Source organism: Dendrobates tinctorius, unplaced genomic scaffold, assembly GCF_039654945.1.
Source record: "Dendrobates tinctorius isolate UK_male_01 unplaced genomic scaffold, ASM3965494v1 ptg000048l, whole genome shotgun sequence".
Classification (NCBI taxonomy): Eukaryota; Metazoa; Chordata; class Amphibia; order Anura; family Dendrobatidae; genus Dendrobates; species Dendrobates tinctorius.
In genome coordinates, this window is record NW_027361716.1 from 13,977,703 (window position 1) to 13,995,091 (window position 17,389).

General features: G+C 42.6%; 1 protein-coding gene across 4 annotated transcripts in view; it reads left to right on the plus strand.

The window, feature by feature from the left end:
- Nucleotides 1-17,389, plus strand: part of ELP4 (elongator acetyltransferase complex subunit 4) — a 527,861-nt gene that overhangs the window by 201,237 nt on the left and 309,235 nt on the right. For all 4 annotated transcript variants that reach the window (XM_073576300.1, XM_073576302.1, XM_073576301.1 and 1 more), the window contains exon 5: nt 14,701-14,834. In XM_073576300.1, coding sequence (XP_073432401.1) covers nt 14,701-14,834 — 134 coding nt within the window. The remainder of the gene's footprint in view (nt 1-14,700; nt 14,835-17,389) is intronic.

The following is a 17,389-nucleotide window of genomic DNA, read 5'->3' on the forward strand; positions in this document are numbered from 1 at the left end:
GTTTTTCGGGGCAGGTGTCGCATTGATAAATGGTGTCCTTGCTTATTCCCCTTTTGTAACACACTCAGCACGTTTTTTGCGGCTTACCTTTTTTTTTCCAGTTGGCGGGACAACCACCTGGAAATGCTGACTTGGTACGATACACGAGCACCTTCAGTTCCGGAAGTACTGGGGCCCGCTCCTTCCTGAGTGCCAAATATCAGAGCGTTAACCACTACCTGCTGGAACTGACGGTACGACGTATCGGTGTGGCGTGCACATCATGCCAGCAGGAAAGCATTGAGCATTGCCATTTGATCGATGTGCACGGCCAGATTTTTGTATCACATCCTGGCCTTTCTCAAAGCACTGTACAGTTGGAGGAGTTGATCGGAGAGATCAACACCCCCCATGTTTTTGTTGTACCCCAGTGCACAGTCCGGTTTGCTGACCTGCGTAGAGGTACCTCGCACAGTGCTGAGGGTGCTGCCATCACCGTGTATGGTGGTCAAGAGAAGGACATCTCTCTTGTCCTTGTACTTGACCACCAGCAGGTGGTGGCTGCATTGTACTCTGCTGTCACCCCTTCTGAGCATCTGCCCAAGTAGCGTTTTCGGGAGGCCTCTCTGATTTTTGCGGACAGTACCGCAGGCTGCGGTACCTTTCGCAGAGAGTTATTTGTAGAGTGAGATGCTGGTATAAAAGTTATCGGTGTAGAGGTGATAACCTTTATCCAGCAGTGGGTGCACCAAATCCCACACAATTTTCCCACTCACTCCCAGGACAGGAGGACACTCAGGGGGGTTCAATCCTGCTGTCCTTACCTTCGTAAACTCTAAACCTGTGGGTGTACCCTGAGGTACTCTCACACAGTTTGTAGATTTGAATTCCATACTTGGTCCTCTTGCTGGGCAGGTACTGACAGAATTCGAGCCTTCCCTTAAAATGAACTAAGGACTCATCCACGCAAATGTCCCTTTGAGGCACGTACACTTCAGCAAATAGATGGTCAAAGTTGGTCATCTCGTGGGCGACACTGTGCTGTTGCGAGTTCTCTTTCTGGGCTCCCTCTGGTGGTTACAGGAGGTAGTGGAGCTGATCTGATTGACAGAGGTTTGCCACCTGATAATGAGGAAGACGATTGGAGATCTGGGGTTTCTGATTGGGATTTAAGACAGCTGACTCCCTCTATCCCTCCTGGTGATTTTCTTCCTGTGCCTTCTGAGATCTGATGTCTCCTGCTCTTTCCCTGCATGGCTCAAGCTAAGTGGTTCATTTGCTATTCTGTTTGCATTTGATTTGGTTTTGTCTATCTCAGCTTTGTGTGGGTCAGCCAGCTCCGGCTGGGGCTGTTCTGAATCACCGCTCATATGTTACTGCTTGTGCCAGTTTGTTTTGTCCCGTGTTATATTGGTCTCTTTTTGCTTTCAGAATATACCAGAGTGCTGATATAGTGGGGGCGAAGTCGTGCGACTTCAGTGTTTTTTGTGCATCAGACGTGTTTTGACTTTTTGCAGGGTTTTTTGCGTGATTGCAGACAGTGTCTTTCCTTTCGTGTCCTGTCTAGTCAGTGTGGGCCCCATCGTTTGCTCAGTCTATTTCTCTGCCTGCGTTTGTGTTTACATCTTGTCTCACCGACAATATATGTTTGGGGGCTATCTATTCCTTTGGGGTCTGCTCCAGGGCAGTTTAGATTTCCCCTTTCTTGCTTTAGGCTTAGTTAGTTCTCCGGCTGTGCGAAGGCGTCTAGGATCATCGTAGGTACGCTCCACGGCTGCTGCTAGTTGTGTGGACAGGATGAGGGGTCTGCAATCCGCTTAGTTTCCAGCCTCTCTGTTTTTTCTGTGGCTTAGCCTGGGCCTGCTATCCTCCTCGGTGACCCATTCATAACACTGTGCATTATCGGTATAATGCAGGAATTTGTGGATACCCTCAAAACGCATCCGGGCCATGACTATTCGAAACACTGGAGTGTTATATAAACTATCAACACTCCAATATGGCCGAATTTCTGGCTTCTTCAGGATCCCCATGTGAAGGACCAGGCCGCAAAACTGCATCCTTTCCACTGCATCTACAGGAGACCAGTTAGAATGTGATGAACCGGGATTTTGTTCCAATAATTGAGGAGCGTAGAAATTAATTTGCTCCACCGTGAGGTTAACAAAATCCTCAGAGAAAAAGACTTTGAAAAAGTCTATTTTTGTGATGCCGGAGGTGTCAAATTTGATTCTTGATTCTGCCACAAAAGCAGGAATCAGTGGCTTGTAATTTTTTGGGGGGCGAGATTCATATGGGGTCCGTAGTGGGGTGCGCTGGTTCAGCTTAATCTTCGGGAATGGTGGGCGCTGCCTCATCTTCTGTTCTGGGACATATGCGTGGTGGTTCCACAGGACCCGAGGAGGAAGATGAGGAAGAGGATGAGGACAAAGAATCGGAAAAGTAAAGAAATGTGGGATCCTCTCCCTCGCTATTAGTGTCAGAGACAAGGAAAGAATATGCCTTCTCCAATGAGTAGCACTGTTGGGACAAACATGACAATCGGGACTTTTTTTTGTGAATATGGGGCTTGTGTGTACTTTATAACTGTATGTGTAGGGGGATAGTGATTGGTGCAAACTATTCTGAAAAGAAATAGCTTAAAGAAATAAAGAACCAGGGGAAAAAAATGCCTGTGAAAGAAAAGTGTAAAACAGCAGGCTCTATCTCTGATAAGTGAACTGCGTCATTTATCAAAGTTCGGCGGCTGCTGGATGTGCACATGGAGGTGGCTAAAATAAGTGTCTAAAACAGCAGGCTCGAGTTCTGATGAGTGAACTGTTTCATTTATCAAAGTTTAGCTGCTGCTGGATGTGCGCACTGGGGTGACGCAAGGGGGGTGAAAAAAAATGGAAAACAGCCAGCACGAGCTCTGATAAGTGAACTGTGTCACTTATAAAAGTTCTGAGAAAATGGAAACGGTCTTAGGAGCGTTCGGCGGCTGCTAAATGTGCGCACGGAAGCGGTGCAAAGGGGGGGTGGAGGGGGTAAAAAGAGAGGGAAAGGGAAGGGGGATTGGGGTGGATGAAGAGAGATCGGGAAGGAATCAGGGATCAACACAACACTAACGGTTGTAGTCTCTCTTCTTTCGTCTGTCTTCTTTCTTCACCAGGAATTGTGGTGTCACATGCTCCTGTGGCACTACAAGGCCCTGCACAGGAGGAGATCTGGCAGTATGACAGCTCTGCAAGAATCCTCAGCTAGTGTGAGGACTGCAGAGTAGTCACACACAGGTCACAGACAGGTCACCGAGCGGTCATACCGCTGCTGTGACCTGTCATTGGTGGGAACGATGACCACATCGACCCCACCAATCAGTGCTGGCCCTTGTGACCCCGGTGTTGCTAGGCACCGGCCTAGGATCGGAGCACACAGCTCCGATCCTAGGGCAGGTCACCAGCAGGGCACAGCACGGTCACGCCGCATCTGTGCCCTGTGATTGGCGTGATCGATGATTACATTGATCGTGCCAATCAACAGCTGCAGGCCATGCCTGTCCTGTCCTAGGCAATGGCCTAGGATCGGTACTCTTACAGCACCGATCCAGGCAGGTACCGTCAGGGCATAGCGTGGTAACACCGCTGCTGTGCCCTGCGATTGGCGCGATCGATGTGATTGTCGATCACGCCAATCCGAGGGGTTGCCAGGCACCAGCCTAGGATCGGTACTCGATCCTAGCCTGGGACTTCACTGTTTCAGCCAATCTGATTGGCTGAAACAATGAGAAAGGCTGTGATTGGCTGTTCAGAAATCCCTGCGGTAAGATGACATCGGAATTTAATGCGACCTCCGCGACTTAAGTCGCAGTGTCGCATTAAAGGGCATGACGTACTAACCCGTCCATGGCAATTAAGTCCCAGGTTACATGGACGGGATAGTACGTCAAATGGCAGAGAGGGTTTAAAAATGGGTCGTGGCTGGGTCTTCCAGCAAGACAATGACCCAAAACATACAGCCAAAGCTACAAATTAGTGGCTCAAAAAAGAAGCACATTAAGGACATGGAGTGGCCTAGCCAGTCTCCAGACCTTAATCCCATATAAAACTTATGGAGGAAGTTGAAGCGCCAAGTTGCCAAACGACAGCCTCAAAATCTTATGATTTAGAGATAATCTCTATAGAAGAGTGGACCAAAATTCCTCCTGACATGTGCGCAAACCTCATCATCAACTACAAAAAAAATGTCTGACTGCTGTGCTTGCCAACAGGGGTTTTGCCACCAAGTATTAAGTCTTGTTTGCCAGTGGGCTCAAATACTTATTTCTCACTGCAAAATGCAAATTAATTTATATAATTTACACAATGTGATTTTCTGGATTTTATTTTTGATATTCTATCTCTCAATGTTAAAGTTAACCTACCCTTAAAATTATAGATTGTTAATGTCTTTGTCAGTGGGCAAACTTACAAAATCAGCAAGGGATCAAATACTTATTTCCTTCACTGTAGATAGCATCATGAGAAAAGAAGATTATGTGGTAATACTGAAGCAACATCTCAAGACATCAGCCAGGAAGTTAAAGCTTCGGCGGAAATGGGTCTCCCAAATGGACAATGACCTGAAGCATACTGCCAAAATGGTAACAAAGTGGCTTCAGAATAACAAAGTCAATGTTTTGGAGTGGCCATCACAAAGCCCTGATCTCAATCGTGTTGAAAATTTATGGGCAAAGCTGAAAAGGCCGGTGCGAGCACGGTGACCTACAAACCTGGATCAGTTACACAAGTTTGTCAGGAGGAATGGGCCCAAATTCCAACCAACTATTGTGAGAAACTCGTGGAAGGATATCCCAAAGGCTGGACCCAAGTCATTCAGTGTAAGGGCAGTGGTACCAAATACTAATGAAATGTATGTAAACTTCCGACTTTACAGTAAGTAATAAAAATGCCTTAAAACGTTCTCTCTCTCTCATTTTTCTGGCATTTGGCAAATATTAACAATTGTGGTAATCCTAATTGACCTAAATGGGAAAGGTTTATTCTGATTTCATGTCAGATATTGAGAAAAACATGAATATGTGTCTTTTTATATAGTGTATGGAAACTTCTGGGTTTAACTGTATTACCAATGTGCTGAATATATGTATAAAGACAGGTGCAGTTTTTGTGATCATTAATACTTAAGTGGATATCAGTTATATGCACCTTGGCATATACCTGTGCAGATATGCTGGTGCTATATACTGCAGTCTAAAACCATGTTTTAGCATGAGGCACATTACTACTTTTAATTGTTTTGTTTTTAACCTGAATTATCAATAAAATAGCTATTACAATATCTGTCTTGTACTCTACTCTTCCTGACCTGATATTTCATCGTCAATGGTCCCTATGTGTGCATACTTTATGAAGTGTTATCCTCCCTTTGGTTAGGGTTTTTTTGCACCATTATGTTTACTTGTGTCTAATATTATCTGGCAGCCTTTCATCCATGTGACAGACTGTACACGTCCAGGAGCTGCTGTAAGCTATGGCTACAATGGCTATGGCCGTAAGCTATGGCTATAATGGCTATGGCTATAATGGCTATGGCTGTAAGCTATGGCTACAGTGTCTATGGCTGTAATCTATGACTATATTGGCTATGATATAACAAGAGAAAATAGAATGGCAGATTTGCAAAAATTTGCAAAAATTCTCTGCAGCCAAAAATATGGCAATAATCAGCAAGTGCTGAACAACAAATACAGGGTATTTAGTCGATACGTTTTTTTGCAAAAAAATGTATACCAAGCTGCCTCACCAACGTCAAGGTAACCCGTGTCGAAGCAGTCCCTATCTAATGTATTTAATACCTGAACATCTGAACAGTGTCTTGACATGAACAGGATTCAGACAGGCTGCTCCACAGTGTGGGCTTATGGTCTGAGACAGCTCTTTTGTACACCTCACACAGGAGAGGGGTGGGGTCTCTCAAACCATGCTAAGCAAGGAAAAAATGGATTAAAAACATATGTGAAGTGCACAAATGTGTACACGTCGGTCAGACAGTGTTCACACCACCCATTAACTAAGATATAACAAGATTGGTTGGCTATGGCTATAATGGCTATGATTATAATGGCTATGGCTGTAAGCTATGGCTATAATCGCTATGGCTGTAAGCTATGGCTATAATGGCTATGGCTGTAAGCTATGGCTATAATGGCTGTGGCTGTAAGCTATGGCTATAATGGCTATGGCTGTAACCTATGGCTACAATGTCTATGGCTGTAAGCTATGGTTATAATGGCTATGACTGTAAGCTATAGCTATGGTTGTAAGCTATGGCTACAATGTCTATGGCTGTAAGCTATGGCTACAATGGCTATGGCTGTAAGCTATGGCTATAATGGCTATGGCTGTAAGCTATGGCTACAATGGCTATGGCTGTAAGCTATGGCTATAATGGCTATGGCTGTAAGCTATGGCTATAATGGCTAAGGCTGTAAGCTATGGCTATAATGGCTAAGGCTGTAAGCTATGGCTACAATGCCTATGGCTGTAAGCTATGACTATAATGGCTGTAAGCTGTGACTATCATGGCTATGGCTGTAAGCTATGGTTATAATGGCTATGACTGTAAGCTATAGCTATGTTTGTAAGCTATGGCTACAATGGCTATGGCTGTAAGCTATGGCTATAATGACTATGACTATAATGGCTAAGGCTGTAAGCTATGGCTATAATGGCTAAGGCTGTAAGCTATGGCTACAATGTCTATGGCTGTAAGCTATGGCTACAATGTCTATGGCTGTAAGCTATGGCTACAATGTCTATGGCTGTAAGCTATGACTACAATGGCTATGGCTGTAAGCTATGGCTATAATGGCTATGGCTGTAAGCTATGGCTATAAGGGCTAAGGCTGTAAGCTATGGCTATAATGGCTGTGGCTGTAAGCTATGGCTATAATGGCTATGGCTGTAACCTCTGGCTACAATGTCTATGGCTTAAGCTATGGTTATAATGGCTATGACTGTAAGCTATAGCTATGGTTGTAAGCTATGGCTACAATGTCTATGGCTGTAAGCTATGGCTACAATGGCTATGGCTGTAAGCTATGGCTATAATGGCTATGGCTGTAAGCTATGGCTACAATGGCTATGGCTGTAAGCTATGGCTATAATGGCTATGGCTGTAAGCTATGGCTATAATGGCTAAGGCTGTAAGCTATGGCTATAATGGCTAAGGCTGTAAGCTATGGCTACAATGTCTATGGCTGTAAGCTATGGCTACAATGTCTATGGCTGTAAGCTATGGCTACAATGTCTATGGCTGTAAGCTATGGCTACAATGTCTATGGCTGTAAGCTATGACTACAATGGCTATGGCTGTAAGCTATGGCTATAATGGCTATGGCTGTAAGCTATGGCTATAAGGGCTAAGGCTGTAAGCTAAGGCTACAATGGCTATGGCTGTAAGCTATGACTATAATGGCTATGGCTGTAAGCTATGACTATAATGGCTATGGCTGTAAGCTAGGACTATAATGTCTATGGCTGTAAGCTAGGACTATAATGGCTATGGCTGTAAGCTAGGACTATAGTGGCTATGGCTGTAAGCTATGGCTATAATGGCTAAGGCTGTAAGCTGTGGCTGTAACCTATGGCTATAATGGCTATGGATGTAAGCTATGACTATAATGGCTATGGCTGTAAGCTATGGCTATAATGGCTATGGCTGTAAGCTAGGACTATAATGGCTATGGCTGTAAGCTAGGACTATAATGGCTATGGCTGTAAGCTATGACTATAGTGGCTATGGCTGTAAGCTATGGCTATAATGGCTAAGGCTGTAAGCTATGGCTGTATCCTATGGCTATAATGGCTATGGATGTAAGCTATGACTATAATGGCTATGGCTGTAAGCTGTGACTATCATGGCTATGTCTGTAAGCTATGGGTATAATGGCTATGGCTGTAAGCTATGGCTATAATGGCTATGGCTGTAAGCTGTGGCTATAACGGCGATGGCTGTAAGCTATGGCTATGGTTATAATCGCGATGGCTGTAAGCTATTGCTATAATGGCTAAGGTTGTAAGCTATCTATGCCTATGACTATAATGGCTATGGCTGTAAGCTATGACTATAATGGATATGGCTGTAAGCTGTTGCTGTAATGGCGATGGCTGTAAGCTATGGTTATAATCGCGATGGCCATAAGCTATTGCTATAATAGCTATGGTTGTAAGCTATCTATGCCTATGACTATAATGGCTATGGCTGTAAGCTATGACTATAATGGATATGGCAGTAAGCTATGGCTATAAGGCTATAATGGCTATGGCTGTAAGCTGTGGCTATAATAGCTATGGCTACAATGGCTATGGCTGTAATCTATGGCTATGGTTATAATGGCTATGACTGTAAGCTATGGCTATAATGGCTATGGCTACAAACTGTGGCTATAATGGCTATGGCTTTAAGCTATGGTTATATTGGCTATGGCTATAAGCTATGGCTATAATGTCTATGGTTGTAAGCTATGACTATAATGGATATGGCAGTAAGCTATGGCTATAAGGCTATCATGGCTATGGCTGTAAGCTATTGCTATCATCGCTATGGCTGTAAGCTATCTATGCCTATGACTATAATGGCTATGGCTGTAAGCTACAGTTGTTTTCAAAAGTGTATATACCAATGCAGAATTTTTGCTTTCTTGGCTAATTTTTTCAGAGAATGTGAATGATAACACCAAAACTTTTTCTCCACTCATGGTTAGTGGTTGGGTGAAGCCATTTATTGTCAAACTACTGTGTTTTCTCTTTTTAAATCATAATGACAACCCAAAACATCCAAATGACCCTGATCAAAAGTTTACATACCCTGGTGATTTTGGCCTGATAACATGCACAGAAGTTGAGACAAATGGGTTTGACTGGCTGCTAAAGGTAACATCCTCACCTGTGACCTGGTTGCTTGTAATCAGTGTGTGTGCATGATAGCTGACAGACAGACTCTTGCATCTTTCATCCAGTCACTGACGTTTCTGGATTGTGAGTCACGGAGAAAACAAAAGAATTGTCAACGGATCTACGGGAAAAGGTAGTTGAACTGTATTAAACAGGAAAGGGAAACAAAAAGATATCCAAGGAATTGATAATGCCAGTCAGCAGCGTTCAAACTGTGATTACCAAATGGAAAATCAGGGGCTCTGTAAAAACAAAACCACAGTCAGGCAGACCGACAAAAAGGTCATCCACAACTGCCAGGAAAATTGTTCAGGATGCAAAGAAAAAACCCTCAAATAACATCAGCTGAAATACTGGACTCTCTGAAAACTAGCGGTGTGGCTGTTTCAAGATGCACAATAAGGAGGCACTTGATGAAAAATGGTCTGCGTGGTCGAGTCACCAGAAGAAAGCCATTACTGTGCAAATGTCACAAAGTATCTCACCTACAATGCTCAAAACAGCACAGAGATAAGTCTCAAAACTTCTGGAACAAGATAATTTGGAGTGATGACAACAAAATTGAACTTTTTGGCCACAACCATAAATGTTACATTTGGAGAGAGGTCAACAAGGCTTATGATGAAAGGAACACCATTACTACTGTAAAGCACAGAGGTGGACCGCTGCTGTTTTGGGGATGTGTGAGTTACAAAGGCACAGGAAACTTGGTCAAAGTTGAAGGAAAGATTGAATGCATATCGTTATCAACAAATACTGCTGCATATGGGACATACTTTGACGTACCAACATGACAACGATCCAAAACACAAGGCCAAATCGACATGTCATTGGCTACAGCAGAGCAAAGTGAAGGTTCTGGAATTGCCATCTCAATCTCGTGACCTCACTATCACTGAGCCACTCGAGATCTCAAGCGCGCAGTTCATGCTAGATAGCCCAGGAATTTGCAGGAACTGGAGACTTTTTGCCAGGAAGAGTGGGCGGCTATACCATCTGATAAAACAAAAAACCTCATCCACAACTACCACAAAAGACTTCAAGCTCTCATTGATGTTAGAGAGGGCAATACATGGTATTAAGAAATGGGGTATGTAAACTTTTGATCAGGTTCATCTCGATGTTTTGGGTTGTCATTGTGTATGCTTTTGTGTATATAATTGGGGATCCAATAATTGCTGTAGGAGAAAATAGCGCAGAATAGGGTCTTATCCAAGATATTTGGGGTTAATACAATTAAATTGTACTCACCAGACGAAGCTAATATTATAGCATATAGAATTATGCACTGCAGCAGATCCACCAGGTGACAGAACATTAGAGATGAATGGGAAGAACGTGGATTTGATCTGCGCCGCCGAATAACTTGAGGGTCCAAAATTATTCACATACTAGAGTATGGTTTATTCAACGCGTTTCGAAGTACAATGACTTGTACTTCAGGAAATGCCACATATGTATGTAAGTTGCATTTTCTGAAGAAGTGATTGTACTTCGAAACACATTGAATAAACCACACTCTAGTATGTGAATAATTTTGGACCCTCAAGTTATTCGGCGGCGCAGATCACATCCACGTTCTTCCCATTCATCTCTATATACTGCGGGAAGCATAGGTCCTATTTGGATTATATTTAAAAATCTCTAAGTCACTTAAACAATGGTTTATAAGAAAGATAACTAGAATCTAGTAGCTTTACCAGGACAATATTGGTGTCAAGATTTTGCCTGTCTCCATTGCTTGTACTGAAAAGGTAAATTTTGCAATCTCATATCAACAGGAAAGCCATTTTCCAATATGTTTCCATATCAGCAAGGGGTTTACTCTAAACTTCTTTTCTGCAAAACTTTTACAAGTATGGCTTTGAATAGCATTCAGATATGATAAATCTTATCTGATGGCAGAAAAGGGCTTTAAGCAATAAAAGATAACCCCTGACTAAATCTGCATTGAAAGCCAGCAGCTGTATTATGAAAGGTATTTTGTGCCGCTGCCAATTTGATGCCTTTCTGCAGATTGGCTCGCAGGAATGTAGAGCGGGACAGAGCTGACCCGGGTAAGTCATACAGACTCTGTGGCTTTCTCTTTTGCGCTATGATTCTGCTAAGACAGATTACTTGTGCTTATTTGAGTCAGGTAAGTCTTTGCAAGCTTCCCCGCCAGGCCTGGGAATTGAGTATATTGAGGATCTATTCAGAGGCTTCTGACATAGACCAGTCTTTTATTGCATGGTGTTACATTCTGGCTAAATCCTTCTCCGCCCAGTTTGTAAGCACTATGGTTTTTCTCTTCAATCAAAAGAGGTTATCACCTACCTTAATCCACGGAGCAGCATGGATTAAACTCAGCTATGTGCCCCAGGATTCCCAAAGAGGATCCACAAGTAGGAAAAAAAAATACTTGTTTCGACTTTTTTTTTTCAGTGTCTTTACTAACTTCTCTTGAGCTTTGCTTGGGGGATTAGCATCTAAAATAAGCAACCCCGGTGTTCTCGTCAATGAAGACATCAGATGAAAGTTCACTTAGTCAGGGCCTATGTTTCTTCAACATAAAGAGGTGCCAGAGCTCCACAATAAAAAGATGAGCTCTGCTAGACTATGTAGTGAAAACATTCTGATCACTAATCCGGATAAAAGCTAGATTAGAGACCAGAAACAGACCCTTTTTTAATTGGTTTTAGGTTTGTTAAGTCGTGTTATAGCAACGTTTTACTTTGAAACTTGAAATGTTAATAAAAAAATAATGTAAAATTAAAAATAAATGTCCATTGAAATTTAGCTGTTTTATGCTAATTATTATTGTTTTTCCAACCTGTTATTTTATCATTAATTTTATTTTTAATAGCTCTTTTCACCCACTAGTCCATAGTATTTAGCAAATATTTTGTGTGTTAGAGTAAAAAAAGATATATTGTGGGCTTATTACTGCAGGCAAGGTATTGCAAAATATGTTAAAGTATCACTGTCATTTTATAAAACTTTATATGTATTAAATATGCTTCACAGTGTTGCTGATCGGTGGGGTCTGGGTTTCACAGATCTGTCAGGACACGGAAGTCTGCATCTCCGATACGAGACACCAAAGTCGGCATCTCTGACACGAGACACGGAAGTCGGCATCTCCGACATGAGACATGGAAGTCGGCATCTCCGACACGAGGACACGGAAGTCGGCATCTCCGACACGAGACACGGAAGTCGGCATCTCCGACACGAGACACGGAAGTCTGCATCTCCAGCACGAGACACGGAAGTCGACATTTCCGACAAGAGGACACAGAAGTCGGCATCTCTGACACGAGACACGGAAGTCTGCATCTCCAACACCAGACACCAAAGTCGACATCTCTGACACGAGATACGGAAGTCGGCATCTCCGACACGAGACACAGAAGTCGACATTTCTGACACGAGGACACGGAAGTCGGCATCTCCGACACGAGACACGGAAGTCGGCATCTCCGACACGAGACACGGAAGTCTGCATCTCCGACACCAGACACGGAAGTCTGCATCTCTGACACGAGACACGGAAGTCTGCATCTCCGACACGAGACACGGAAGTCTGCATCTCCGACACGAGACCACGGAAGTCTGCATCTCCGACACGAGACCACGGAAGTCTGCATCTCCGACACGAGACCACGGAAGTCTGCATCTCCGACACGAGACCACGGAAGTCTGCATCTCCGACACGAGACCACGGAAGTCTGCATCTCCGACACGAGACCACGGAAGTCTGCATCTCCGACACGAGACCACGGAAGTCTGCATCTCCGACACGAGACCACGGAAGTCTGCATCTCCGACACGAGACCACGGAAGTCTGCATCTCCGACACGAGACCACGGAAGTCTGCATCTCCGACACGAGACCACGGAAGTCTGCATCTCCGACACGAGACCACGGAAGTCTGCATCTCCGACACGAGACACGGAAGCCTGCATCTCCGACACCAGACACGGAAGCCTGCATCTCCGACACCAGACACGGAAGTCTGCATCTCCGACACGAGACACGGAAGTCTGCATCTCCGACACGAGACACGGAAGTCTGCATCTCCGACACGAGACACGGAAGTCTGCATCTCCGACACGAGACACGGAAGTCTGCATCTCCGTCATGAGCTGCGCACTGAGCAGTGTTGGGGCTCAATAGTAAGCCCATGTCTCCGTACCGCTGTATGAGAGTGAATAGTTGGACCCATAGACGTACTATTGAACCATGCACCACTCTGTGTGCAGAGCTCAAGCAGAGTGGTGTTGTGACTGAATAGTGGGGGACTCAGAACCCGGACTGCCACTCATCAGCAACTATATTCAGAGCCTGTGATATATAAAAACTTTTATAAAATGACAATTACATTTTAACGTCTTTTTCAGAAGTTTATGAATAATCTCCTAAGCAGAAGACATCAAAAAGGGAAAAAAGTTATTAAAAATTAGCATATGTCTTATTATGATGCTAAGGGTGACCATACTCCTCCACTAGCTGATCACTGACCGTTTCCTTCTGAGCCTTGTGGACACATGAATGCTTAGTTCATCTGGACATTCGTGTGTTTTGAACAGGGACAGTGGCGAAACCTGCTGTTAGACACTTCTAATGACGGTGTCTCACTGGAGAACAAACACACCAGGAGTTCAAAATCATGTCTGTTCCTTATTTTCTCCAACATCATCTCTCAGACAGGTGTGGAGCTCCAATCACATCATATAGTCAGATGGTCATGCTTTTATGTGTCCATTAATCGGAGCAATCTTCTAACGGGGTTGCTATACAGATGAGTTAAGCGTACTAAACTTTTTCTACAATGCAACCTCAGTGATCCTTCCAGAAAAACATGACTGCAGACAACTCTCTGGCCATCATAGGAAATCCGACCAGTTCATTTTAATGGCTTGTATCAGATTCAGGCATCTGGTCCTGGCTTTGAACTTAGTTTCTAAGCTGAGCCGCCAGAAAATGCAAAAATATAAAAATGCAAAGTAATAAGTAGAGAGAATGCATATGAGCTAAATTCTGTGTGCAAATCCACATGATTTTTTAATAGAACAGTGTTTCCCAAACTCCAGTCCACTCGGATACCCAAGGCGATCATGGTTCTCTCATCTGAGCAATACTAAGGAGATCCTGAAAACATGATGTGTTGGAGGGTCTTAAGGCTGGGGTGTGAGAAGTACTATTATAGAGGAAGGGTGAGCAATGGCTGCATGACGCATAATATCTCTGACACTGCTTATAGTATCCCTGGGGAAAGTTATCTGACAGGTTAAACCCAATGGAAGAAGTTGTTGGGAAAGCAGCAGAGACCACTTGGTTTCAGGAGATTCAGGCTTGTGTGGGTATAAATCTTTTATACGTATCACCCACATACAGCTGGAGATGCCCCTCACGTCCTCTTTAGATTGTTGCTGTGTCCTACCATGATCCACACCTACCACCTACTAATGTGTGTGGCATGGCCAGCTGTAGAGTTCAACAACAACAGACAAAACCTTTAATCACCTATGGCAACTAGACAGATTCCATTTTCAGTTTTTATTAAAAGCTACAAAAAAAAATCTGTGATTTATTCTGTTGATTTTGTCAATTTTTATCTTTTTTTGTTGCATCAGTTGTCATACATGAAGACCTGATAGTTTATGGACAGTATTAAGTCACGGTCCATAGTCATTGGCGGTTGTTTCTTGCCATTAGTCACACACTAATCTAATCAGTAATCTATTCTCCTGTCAATGAACATACAAAATGAATAATGCGTATTCTTTTTTCTTTATCTGTACAGTCTGTTCCTTTGTCGTCTTCAAGATTTGGCCATTATTACGATATGTCAAAAACTATGCCACCAGACATGTTGCAATCTGCCAAGACACACAGCTTCTACCTTCCCAATATAATACCTCTGGATGAAACATATGGGTAACGCATTTTCATAAATTTTCCATATCTATATGTATGATATAAAATATGCATCATCTCATTCAACTAAGAATTCATCAGTTTGTTTTGGGTATCTTGAAAATATGTTCTCTAATTCAGACAATCCATTTAATATACAGATATGTCTATGTACAGTGCTTTAACTTCCAGAAATACAGATACTTGTTTTTAAAAAATGTTTTAAAAAAAAAATCCTGCTTCTATAAGAATTAAGAGGGTAAGTAGCCGCCAGTCGCTGTTCATAAATGCCTCGGATTTAAGTGTTTCTCAGCAAGTGTGACAACCTCTGTAAAAGTAGAAGTTTTGGCAATTTGCTCATCAAAAACTTTCAGACATATTTAGACATTATGCCAAGGAGGAAAACCATCAGGAATCATCTCAGTTGACCATCAGTCAGGGAGAAGAGTTTCAAGGCCATTTCCAGACAATTTGGAGTACATCAGTTTGCATTGAGAAAGATTATTCACAAGTGGAAAACATTCAAAACAGTAGAGTAGACAATCTTTCTAGTAGTGAATGTCCCAGCAAATTAACCCTAAGGTCAGATTGAGCAATATCAGAGAAATTGCCAAAAAACCCAAGGGTGTCAACTCAGACTCTAAAGTTCTGAGTTTGCTTGTTAAATGTTCAAGTTCATGACTGTACAATTAGAAAAGGACTGAACACGTATAGCTTGTTTTAAATGGTTACCAAGAAAAAAAAGTCTCTAATTTTTATTAAAAAAAAAAGTTATGGTTGCACAGCTAAAGTTTGCAAAGTTGAATATGAACAAACTAGCATCTCCTGGAACAATGTCCTTTGCACAGCCGTGACCACAATGGAGATGTTTGGTCATATTACCATCTAAGCCACATTTGATCAAAAGCAAACACGGAATATCACCACAAATACCTTGTACGAACTGTAAAGCACACTGGTGGAGGAGTGATGATTTGGTCTTGTTTTGCATACACATGACTTGGTCACCTTGGAATAATTGAGTTGACCATAAATCCATTGTATACCAAAGTATTTTAGAATCCAGTGTAAGGCCGTCTATTTAAAAACTAAAAGTTGGCCGAAACTGGGTTATGCAACATGACAATGATCCCAAGACCACCAGCTAACCTACGTCAGAACAAATGAAAAAGTGAAGCATCAAGGTGTTACAACGTCACAGTCCAGACCTCAGCCCAATTAAAATGCTGTAGCCGGACCTGTGCGTTAATCAATAGCCACAAAACCCAATAAACTTAGGCAACTTCTAAAGAAGCGTGCGCCAGAATTCCCCGGAACGATGTGAGAGACTGATAGTCATACAGAAAATATTAGTTCAAGTTATTGCCGGTAATGGTGGCTCTATTCATGGGGTGCACTTGATTTTTCACACACCGCTTCTGCATTTTGCACTAGTTTTTGTTATCAATGTAATTTGTCATGTATTGTAAATCTGGGGTCGGGTTTATCAAATTGTAAGATCTCGGGAGGACCAGATGTTTTTTTTAAATCCTTATACGAAAAATCTAAACTTTTTTTTCTATTCTGGATAAACTGCAGCTATAGTAACACAAGATGTTTTCTTCTTGTAATAATATTCATTTAATGCCCAGACCATATAACACTTTTTTTTACTTGCTTAACATTTAACACTTCTTTTTACAGGTCGCTGTGGTGGATGCCATAGAGAGACATCCGTTCCCCATACACTTCCATGTTAAGGATACATTTTCCTGCACATAGAAGTCTGCTATATTATTCCATATTGTCTTTATTTGCAGCACACTGATGTTGAGCCGTGGAAACCTGTGTAGCGAGCGTCAGGAGCTTTCCTGGTGTTCATCCTAAACATATGGCAAAAACCTTATGTGATCAGGGGTCTGATATACAGCTCTGGCAAAAATTAAGAGACCACTTCCAAATGTTCAGTTTGTCTGATTTTTCTCTTTATAGGTATATTTTTGGGTAAAATGTAAATTGTTCTTTTATTCTATAAACTTCTGACATGTCTCCGAATTTCCAAGCACTAAACTTTGTATTTTTTTCTGACAAAGAAAAATGGTCCGAATTAAAAAAACCCCAGTGCTTTCAGACCTCAAATAATGCAACGAAAACAAGTTCATAATCATTTAGAAACAACAAGACTAATGTTTTAACTCAGGAAGAGTTCTGAAATCAATATTTTGTAGAATAACCATGATTTTTAATCACAGCTTTCATGCGTCTTGGCATGCTTTCCACCAGTCTGTCAGACTGCTTTTGGGTGACCTTATGCCACTCCTGGTACAAAAATATAAGCAGTTCTTCTTTATTTGATGACTTGTGACTCTCCATCATCCTCTTGATTACATTCCAGAGGTTTTCAATGGGGTTCAGGTCTGTAGAATGGGCTGGCCATGACAGGGATTTGATGTGGTGGTCTCTTAATTTTTCCCAGAGCTGTATTAAAAGGGAACCTTGACAGCTGATACATTGTGCCGATCCACATGCAGCATGTATCAGACAATGGCTGCACGATTTCAGCCGTAGGTCCTTTAACTCTGAAACGCATAGTTTAA